This window comes from Sceloporus undulatus, chromosome 5 (assembly GCF_019175285.1).
Source record: "Sceloporus undulatus isolate JIND9_A2432 ecotype Alabama chromosome 5, SceUnd_v1.1, whole genome shotgun sequence".
Classification (NCBI taxonomy): Eukaryota; Metazoa; Chordata; class Lepidosauria; order Squamata; family Phrynosomatidae; genus Sceloporus; species Sceloporus undulatus.
Window position 1 is genome coordinate 55,707,219 of NC_056526.1, and position 10,453 is coordinate 55,717,671.

Here is a 10,453-nt window from a genome sequence, read left to right on the forward strand (position 1 = left end):
TTATTATTATTATTATTAAATACCAGGTACTATATTTCAGAGGAAGGAAGTGACAATTCCACCTTTAAGTATCCCTTGCTTAAGAAAACCTTACTAAATTCATGGGGTCACCATAGGTCAGCAGGTGACTTGAAGACACATGCTCACACATAGTTGTAATTTATGAAGGTGGCAATTTGTTATCCAGGTACACCAAGTGTAAATATTATTAAGCTACTCACTTAGTCCTGCCCCAATTTCCAGGCCTCACTTTGGAAGGCAGACAGGTCTGCCAGCTAAGAAAAATGGGGATATGTGCTAGATTTTCTGGGATATGTGCTACATTTCAATCTTCTGTCCAGGAAGAATTCCAAAGTGTCCCCCATTAATGATTAAGAAGCATTATTTTACCTGTGTGTGTGTGTGTGTGTGTGTGTGTGTGTGTGTTGTGTGCCTTCAAGTCATTTCGAACTTATGGCAAGCCTAAGGTGAACCTATCATGGGGTTTTCTTGGCAAGTTTCTTTAGAGAAGGTTTGCCATGGCCATCCTTTGAGGCTGAGAGCATGTGACTTGCCAAAGCTCATCCAGTGGATTTGATAGCCAAGCCAGGATTTGAACCCTGGTCTCCAGAGTCATAGTCCAGCACTCTAACCACTACACCATGCTGGCTTTCTCATTTGCCTTTATATGAGTGTTTTTAGCTTTTATTTGGTAATGCTGTACATCTTTCTTGAATATCCTACATTTTGCAGGGCCTTGTCCTCCTTTGCGGTGAGGACATCAGGTCATTCTGAGTTAGAAAGGAGACATTAACCTGGAAGACAGCAGCAATGTTCTCAACCGAGAAGTTGGGTCAGAGAAAACTAACAGAGAAGTATTTCAATCTGGTAGCCTTTTCGATGTAGAGATCCACACTGTGATGCACAAGCTTCTATCTAGTGCCTTTATTACTTGGGGAAAGACAAGACAAAGCCGCAGATGCACCATTATTTCATGAAAACTGGAATACATGTGGCAACATCAGAGTGCAGTCAAGATGGGACAAGATATTACTGAGGAACAAACAAGCTAGGAGATGCTGCAGTGGTTTTCTTTTGCCTGAACCTACTAAGAAGAGTAAGATTCTGTCTCCTCCTGTCCTCTCATTCCTATTGAGTTAACTGAATGCAAACTACTATGGAACCTTTGACTAAATTTGTAGCAATTGAAAGACAAAGAGGGAAAGGGGGAAAGCAGGATGAGAAGAGAGAAACTGGAACATTTAGAAAACAACTGAAAAGTGGGACAACAGAGGATTAAAAGGGAATGCCCCTGAAAAATCTGGACAGTTAGAAGACATGGAGTCCATGTCAGGCAACAGTGGCATTCCCACCCAGGGTGTCACCCAATGTGGGGTGAAAGGCTTCCAGGATGTGAAGCTTCCAAGGGTGGGGCCAAAAGGACACTCCCCCACCTTGCTGCCATGGCCCATACATGGCACATACAAAAAATTGGAGGAAGTTGCAGGGGTCACCCAATGCAGCTGCACCACTGCATCCCCCCAAGTGACGTCACTGCCAAATAATCTCCTGCAAACCACATGAGAAATCTAAACTCCTAACATTTGGCCTTTTGCATATATCCCACTTCAGGACTTGTATGATCCAGTACACAGAACCTAAGGCTATAAGCCTTAATTCCAAGGACATGTGAAGTCCCCTCTTGGGAAGAAAAAATATACAATAGGCAAAGAGGCATTGCAAATATCTTACAAAAGAAGATTGCTAACTTTCCATGACTACCTAGCAGAGTTTACCTGCTTGTTTGTTTGCTTTTTAATTCAGACGTGGTTCAGATAGTCACAAGACATATGTCATAACAAAGAATGTCTCTAGGGAAGGAGAGATCAGCTAGGACTTTTGTCCAGAATACCTTCAGTATGGCAAAGATTTTCTCAGCTGTTACAAATTTCTGAAGGAGAAACTTTAGAAATTCCAGAAGGCTAGTTTGGTTTGGTGTGAAATTTTGGCACACAGAGCTGGTCTGTTTATTTATTTATTCAGTGTTAAGAATTCAGTACTCAGGATTTTTAAAACCTCATTATCTAAGCCTTGCTAAAGATGAAGCTGGTCAAAGCCACTTGTGGGACACTTGAAAGCACTTTAGCCTTGTTATATGTAGAGTGTGAATGGTATGGGACAGTTATTCTACATTTCCAGGGGAGATTAAAGTGGCTTATAAAACAGATTTTCTATAATTACCAGATGTGCATTCAGACATAACATTTACTAAAAGCATCTGCATGCTAAATGAGAGGGATGCTGATTTGTGACATCTGTGACCAAGAATCATCAACATGACACTAGTTCAGAAGTTCAGCTGCAGTAACACTGCAATGGCATGGCCAGAAATAAAAAAATAAAAAGGTAACCAAGATGGGTTAGTTGATTTGTTTCATCATTAAAAAGCTAAATATTAATTCAGTTGCTTTTACTTTGGAAAAAGAAAAATTAACAGCTAAATTGATGATAAATTGCTATTTAAATTTAGATGCAATGCCTCTACTAAGAACCTTAATAACAATGACGCTGAAAAATGCCATTCACAATTTTATTTCCCCCCACCATCTTTCTATATTTTGAGCTATGGAGGGAAGGAAAAACTGCCTGAATTTTTGAATATCCCATTTCTCATCAAGACCACCAAAATCCCTTTTCTTGTTTTCCCTTTCTACTTTCTTTATAATTACATCTCCTTACTATTCCCCTTTCTGAAATTTTACAGATTTTACACACTTTTTACACATACACAGATTTTACACATTCCAAATGTATCTGAGGAAGTAGACTTAAGTCTACAAAAGCTCATGCTGCCAACTTGTTTCTTTCAGTTAGGCCCAGTACAGACTGGTGCAAAGCGCCAGCCTGTGGCCTATTTTAGGGCTCGGGAGAGCAGAGCATTTGCATGCTCCTGAGCCCTACCGCACTGTCCGGGTGCCATTATGGTTCACCCCCATCCACACAGAGACCACCATGATGATGTACGTGCGGTGCAGCATCTAAACGCCACTGTGCCACGTGTACATCATCAGTGTGCATGAGGGCAGCAAACCAGGAGCAGGTTCTTTTTATACCTCCTGGAGGCTGCACCATTTGGTTGGTGTGGCCTCCGTGTGGAGCAAAAACGGGCAACCACAGGCCGCCCTTTTGGGTTGGTCTGTACAGTCCTTTAGTCTCTACATACAGATTTTACAGAAATGTCTGATTTTATTAGCTGAAAATTGTCCATCTACAGAGGACTGGCTTCACTCATGTCTTAGTGTCATCTTGTGCTATTTTAGGCTGGGGGAGGCCTTTAAAAAAAAAAGGAAGTGATTTCTGTTCCCTTCGTAGGTCTGAAATGTCCCAGGTGGCACTGAAAACATGACAAATATCTCCCCACACCTCTTACATGGCATTTGGAAGCAAAAACTGGAAGAAGTTGCAGGGATACATGAAGTGTGCAGTCCTCTAAGGTTTCATGAAAGCTAATGTTCACAGCTGCCTCCGACGCTTACACTCATGAAGCTAACAAGATTTAGATTGTTTTGAGGTGAACTGCACATCCCTCTTCCACTGCACTATTTTAGCACAAGTTACCTTGTGCTAAAATGCATGAACTATGGTGCACTGTGCATGAACTATGGTGCATTGTGATGTACTGGAATGGGCGAATCAGTGACACACAAACAGAGTTTCCATAATGGACTGTAGCCAAAGTGAGTCAATGGACAGAACACATGCTTTGCATGCAGAAGATCCTAGGTTCAATGCCCAACATCTCCAGGTAGGACAAGAAAAGGGCTGAAACTGTAGGTTTATGCCAGTCAGAATTGAAAACAATGGACTGGATAGACCAATGGTTTGACTCAATATAAAGCATCTTCCTATACTCCAGTGTTGGTAATATTCCTACATCAGAGGAAGATTAATTTTTAATCTATCATATATAGCAATGTCAGCATAAAAATATACAGTACTTTGTTGATCCAGGCTACAGAAAAGAAATATCTACACACATACACAAAACCCCCAAATATGTGAAATCCTGTTCATACAGTCTCACTGACAGCAATGCATATATTCTTCTATCAATGACAATGACATATGGATCATGTCGTGATTATAGTACCTCTATATAGCACCTTGTTCACTAGGAATTCAATACTGGCCTTTACCTTTAAGAAATATAGCAACATCCTCCAGTTGAGGGACATTATCCTCTCTGTAGCCACAGTACTTTGTCAGCAAAGGGAAGTTTTTCAAATACTCTCGACAAGCATGAGTTGGGTAGAGTTTAGTAAGTTCCCTGAATACGACACCCCATGTTTTTATTTCTTCTTGTGTATAGTCCACTCTAGGGATTGGCTGGCCACTAAGAAAAAAATTACAAAAAAAAAATTCTGAAAAGAAGCACATTCTGGTTATATCTCCCAGTGCTTTGCATACAACTTCCCCTCCCCAATCATCTAAACACAGGCATGCCCTAGTGTTATAGATCCAATCTCACACACCCATTCCTTTGCTGACTCCTTTAATACTCATTCATGACCAAGACTATTGATTAGTCTTCTCGAATTTTCCTCACTGGTGTATCTGCCTCTGAAAGAGACTCTCCCTTGTCTTCATCCAGATAGGCAAGAGACACTATCAGCCATAAAGCTATGGAGTATATCATATGGGGCTTTTTGGAGCTCAGATCCGGGGTGACTCCTGGTTCAGCTATGCGAATTCACATCGTAACATGAATATTTTATCACACCTGGTTGCCCTTCTGTTGCCCTTCCAAATCAAGGGGGAATTGAATTCAAGGCAAGTCACATGATGCAGATTCATGCAAAGCAGAGTGAGTGCAAATTGTATTACCACACCGGTGCATACCAAACGGATTCGAATTGGGATCCTTGTGCATGCTCAGTGGGGCTCTGGACGCTGTCCTCCTTCCCTGCCCCCTCCTTAGCTGTCATCTTTCATCGGACTGAAGGAGCAGTCAGGGGATGATGGGATAGGTCGCAGGGGGTCACTGGAGCCAGGATTCGGATACAGAGAAGGCAGGGGATAATGGCAGAGAGGACAAGATGGCATGAAGGAGGAGGAGGGGGATGGAGGAGCAGGACGCAGGGGGCCAAGGGGGGTGACATCGGAGTGATCTTCCACACCAGACCAATTTGAAGTGAAATCAAAGTGAGCTTGAAAGCAAATTCTGTGAATTCACTTTTTTTCCAATTTTACCAAAACTAGGGGTCACTTTGGAATCACTGTGGAAGCACCACAGAAGGAGCGCCCATAGAAAGGAATCTCATCTGATAACACAATCATGTTATAATGTGAATTCGCATTGTGGACCCGCAGTCACCCTGGATCTGAGCTCCAAAAAGCCCCAAAAAGCCCCGTGTGATTTACTCCTATGTCAGGAAGGCCAAGTGGTATCTTGTCTTGAAAGCTTCCTCAGTAAATTGTTGCTTGGAGGCTGATAAGTTTAGTTAGCTATTGTTTTTTATTTTTATTTTTATTATAAAAGCAAATGAATATTTCTGAATCTCTCTCTGCTTGGTTCGTCAATGAATATATTGAACTGGAAACTGGAGTTTACTTAGTTACTTGCCTGGTCTATAGGTTGGCTTTACCCACATGCTGGCTAAGTTTCTATGATTTTAAGTTATGTAAAGGGCAGTCTGAAATGGGAAACTATCCTTCCTGATGAGTCTAAAGGTGTGGTTTCCTGCATATCTAGGCCATGAGGTATTAGTAAAAACAGTGGTGGTAGTGATGCTACTTTGGCAGATTGTCCTACCTTGAAGGGCTGGATTTGCAGTCACACTTGGAGTTGCCAGAGTAAAAACTAGAGAGGGCTCCTTTACCTTTAATGATTGTGAAGAAGAGGGAATATCAGCAGGTGTTATTTGTCATGTAACCACATAAGAAGCAAGTCACAGCCGTTAAAGGTAAAGGAGCCCTCTCCACTTTTCCCTCTGACAACCCTACACCAGTTTGTACTAGCTGGTATTTTAAAAGAGTTAACTGCTTGTTCACTACCATCTCTAGCAAAAACAAATGTTGTTGTTGACCCATGCCCATCCCCAGGCTCTTCTAATATTAAAACAAAGGGCAAAGAAAGAAATTCACTTTCTAAATTCAGTAACAATTCTGAAACAAACCCTTCAAGACACTGGACACAGTTGGAACACAGTCCAAAAAAAAAAAAGCCTGTTATATACTGGTTTTGTTGTTCTAATAATTCTTGTTCATTAGTTCAATAGAGTAAAATTACCATTCAAGTCTTCTATTTATATAAATTTGGTATTTGGGGAAAAATGGGTTTGCAGCATAAAAAAATCCCTTCAGTTCTTCATTTATTTTAAAACTACATTTATTTATCTAACGCTACCCTGATCTCAGACCTGCTTCCTGTTATTCTTTTGGGCAATGCCTATAGTAATATCAGTGCTCTTTTAAAAGTGATTAAAGGGTCAGAAATAATACCGTGTGGTTGTAAACATTTGTGCATATTATCCCACTTATTGCTATGATCTCTACAAACAGTATCTAGTCTACCTTAGATAGCTTCTAGTCTAAGGTAAATCAAGATTGAAATCCAGGTGCTGAAATAGCCTCAGTGTTGGACTAGAACTCCAGGATACCAGAATTCAAATTCTCTTCAGATATAAAAACCCACTGGGTGACTTTATGGGCTTGTTTAAAGCTAATTGCTGTTTGGGTTATATGTCCATTGTTCCCACTTGAAACTGGTTCTGATCCTTCTATGCTCAGTTTCAACTGAACTGAAGTGAGGCAAATGCAAAAGAACCACTCTTTCCTGACACTAGTTTTTGGACGGTTCTTTGGAAAAGACCTGAATTTGAACTGTGTTCAACAAGTGGAAACGACAGGTCAGATTCACATCAGGGAGCTGCGCCAGCTCTTGCCAACTTCTCTCAGTCAGCCCCAGTGCTCTGGTGCCATGCTTGGGGGCATCATCTTGAGTGGCACCTCTCCCGTGGCACTCCCTTTGGGTTCAGCCAAGACTGGCAGGTGAGGCAGTCCTTCTTCCTTTCCTCCCCTCAGCAAGGAGGGAATTAAGAGGCTTTCCTTCTTGAAGAGAGAGTCAAAGCACCACCAGAGTCTTTGGAGTGCAGCTTTGCCTTCACTTTCTTCCACTGCCTTTCCCACTTCAGCCATGGAAACCTATTGGGTGCCCTTGGGCAAATAACACTCTCTCAGCCAGAAAGGACGACGAGGCAGAGGAGGGCCTGAGAGTGCCCTGGCCAGGCTCCCTGGTTGAGGCAGCATAGGGTGAGGTGGGGCCTGGGGAGGCCCAGATCGCGGCCCGGGAGCACTGGGCCGAGCTTCCCGGTTGAGGCAGCTGAGGGTGGGTCAGGACAAGGAGGAGGAGAGGGAGCGCTGCCATGGATGGTGAGGTGAGGGACACACCAGAGGGCAGTCCATCTGGAGGAAGAGGAGGAGGAGTCGCCAGGGCCCAAGCCTTCCAACCATGCCACCACCCCTTCTCTACTGTTGTTGTTGTTGTTGTGTGCCTTCAAGTCTGTCATGGGGTTTTCTTGGCAAGGTTTGTTCAGAGGAATTTGCCTTTTCTTTCCTTCTCCTCTTCTTCTCTCTATGGCAGCTGTTCTTCCTCCCCAGCCTCCGTATGAATGACAAAGGGGAATAAAGGGGGAGTAAATGGCCCCAAGAGATTTAATCACAAAATAACCTGATTTCCCCATCGCGTTATTTTGTAGTGGGAATGAGCCCTAAGCAAGTCACCCTTAGAAGAGAGCACTGACAAGCCTTCTCAGAAGTCAAGTACATTTTTGGACACAGTCCATCAACTTTAGACAAAAAGTTCAGATCTATGGGGTGGGTTGCACTAGTATATACAATTACAAAATGCACTGCAAAAATAATCCAGTTTGAGACCATTTTAGCTGCCCTGGTTTAGTGCTAGGGAATCCTGGGAATTGTAGTTTTTTTGTGGCACCAGAGCTTTCTGACAGAGGAGGCTAAATGTTACACAAAACTACAGTTCTCAGAATCCCCTAGCAAGCAGCCAGGGCAGTTAAAGTGGTCTCAAACTGAATTATTTCTGCAGTGTGTTTTGGACCCTTGATTAAAGTCAATATTTACAACATATTATTTTCATACAACATTGGGACCAGTTGGCAAGTGTTAGCAACTCTCTCTCTCTTTCTCTCTCTGTATCTGTTATGGTCAAATTGTTGCTTTTGATTCATATTATATGGAACATACTGTGAAACAAATATTAAGAACTCAGACTTTTGTTTCATTCAAATCATAACCAAAATCATCACCATCAAACTGAACAACAGCTCCGTAATGGTACAAAAAAGATCCTGTGCAGTGTAGTAGTTAAAGTGTTAGGCAAATGCTTCGAGATGCAGGTTCAAATATGTTGGGAGTTATTAAGCTGATGGAATGACCTGGGGCCAATCACTCTCTCTCAACCTGACCTACCTCAAGAGGTTATCATAAGAACAAAGTGGAAGCAGATGAGAAAGCCATATATGCCATATTGAGCTCAGTGGTAGAGAGCTGGGTTACAAATAAATCAAATACAGAAGGACTTGCTGAGAAATATCTTAATAAGAACAAGAAATGTTTTAACACAAGCACAACACTGGTCATAAGTGTTCACCAACATTTTAGTAGTCTTTGGCGGGTGGGCTTGCCCTGAATGGAGCTTCTAATACCTTCAGTCTAACATCTACAGGCACTTCTAATGCCTGATTCTACACCACCTACATTCATTTCACCATTTCACACACAAGGGAATGAGTTCCTGAACTCCCTCTGGAGCAAACCTAAAGGTGAATGCTAAAACATCGCCTCTGAAGAATACATTCTGCTCAGACAGAATGGGGCCTATGTTGTGATTTTTGATAGTATTTTCAGTGGCTTTCCAAAAGACATTTCTGCCTCTAGCAAGCACTTTGATTGCTTGTACAATGGATTGACGATGGAGAAAGGATTAAGTTAGAGATCAATATCAAGACTGTTTATTTTCTTACCAGAGGTCAGGCAAGTAAGAAGTTATAACCTCATGCAATGTTATTTCCTGTTTGCCCTCCGCACTACACTTGTGTGATGTTCAGCCACTGCTATAGCCCATTTTTCATGATTTCATTGGATCACTTTTGATCAGTGTGCCTTGCTTCTAAAGTGGCACAGCTAGAACTGAAAGCCTGAAGGTTCTGTTAGAAGCAGCTGGATGGTGATGTTCAGTCATGTGCAGATATATGCTTTGCCCATCAAATCTCTAGGTGGCTTTGGCCCTATTTCCCATTCAAAGATATTTTTCATCAAGCTGTTGCGAATGCAATAACATTCATAAAGCACTCTGAATACTAAAAATACTAAAACAATAAACTGACAGGGGAGTCATAGGCCTCCTATTGTCAAGGTGTGTGATGTCTGATTTATTAGTGCTTCCTCCTTCTATCTCAATCTTTTAAGACTTCTTTAAGCATGGATGTGCGCATTTCCTAGATGCAAGAACTGATATGAGATACTCTGATAATAAGCATTCCCCATGGAGACAGAATCACATGGAATTAATGTGCTTTGAAACTGTCTATTCAGCCTGGAAATTTTCATTAGACACAATCATCTTCTTTTCCGCTTCTCCCACCTTCTGTGAAGAACAAACAGCTGCATCAAGGTGGGGGGGCTGAACGCTAGTGGCATATCAGGGTAGCAGTGAATGGGCAGTAAATAGAAAGTCTTGAATGCTTCCTGAATATTGCCTCCAAAAGCTGATTTCAATTGTAATTGTTCTTCCTCCAGCTTTCCCTGCATCTCAACCCACCAGCAGCCCACCTAGGCCATAGGCTTAGCATACTGTCATTCTTCTTTTAAATGTGTGCAGCTGGGATGCTCACAAACATGACTGTTATTTAATCTAATTGCAAAGCAGGGCATAATTGGAAAAGTTAGCTTTTGACTATGGTCATTAGAGGATTCTGGGAGTTCTTGTCTGAAAAAAGGTAGTTTTTCCAAGCTCTCTGGGCCAATAGTTTGGACATTGAAAAACTAGAGCCTTTGTTTATTAACCATTATTATTTTAAATTTTACATATTTATTTTGCTTCCCATGCCTCTTTTGATGGGGCAGAATTATGGCTATTCTGCAATTGTAATTGTTCTTTTTCAATATTCTGTGCTTTAATCTGAGATCATAAACATGATAAGAGCTATAAAAAATTATCCCATACTAGCTCTGTTTTGTATGGGAAAGTAACATCTCAAATGATAGAAGATTAGATTAACCTTGCTGAACATGGTACCCTCAAAAGTGTTGTATTGCAATTCTCAATATCCCAACCCAGTACATTCACTGGATAGTGGCAGGATGGAGTAGGCTGGATAAGACAAACAGATGAATATAGAGCAAGAAGGTGTCAGGTACCATATAAAGGAGTAGACCAAATTATTCTGTAAGA

The 10,453-nt window shown here is 41.7% G+C and overlaps 1 protein-coding gene across 2 annotated transcripts in view; it reads right to left on the bottom strand.

Annotated features, from left to right (window-relative positions):
• The window catches only part of TPH2 (tryptophan hydroxylase 2), a 107,323-nt gene that overhangs the window by 67,684 nt on the left and 29,186 nt on the right, over nucleotides 1-10,453 (bottom strand). Inside the window, exons 6-7 of one of the 2 annotated variants that reach the window (XM_042469120.1) lie at nucleotides 6,020-6,036; nucleotides 4,176-4,372 (exon numbers count right to left, since the gene is read on the bottom strand). In XM_042469120.1, coding sequence (XP_042325054.1) covers nucleotides 4,176-4,372; nucleotides 6,020-6,036 — 214 coding nt within the window. The remainder of the gene's footprint in view (nucleotides 1-4,175; nucleotides 4,373-6,019; nucleotides 6,037-10,453) is intronic. The other variant, XM_042469119.1, reaches the window with a different exon arrangement.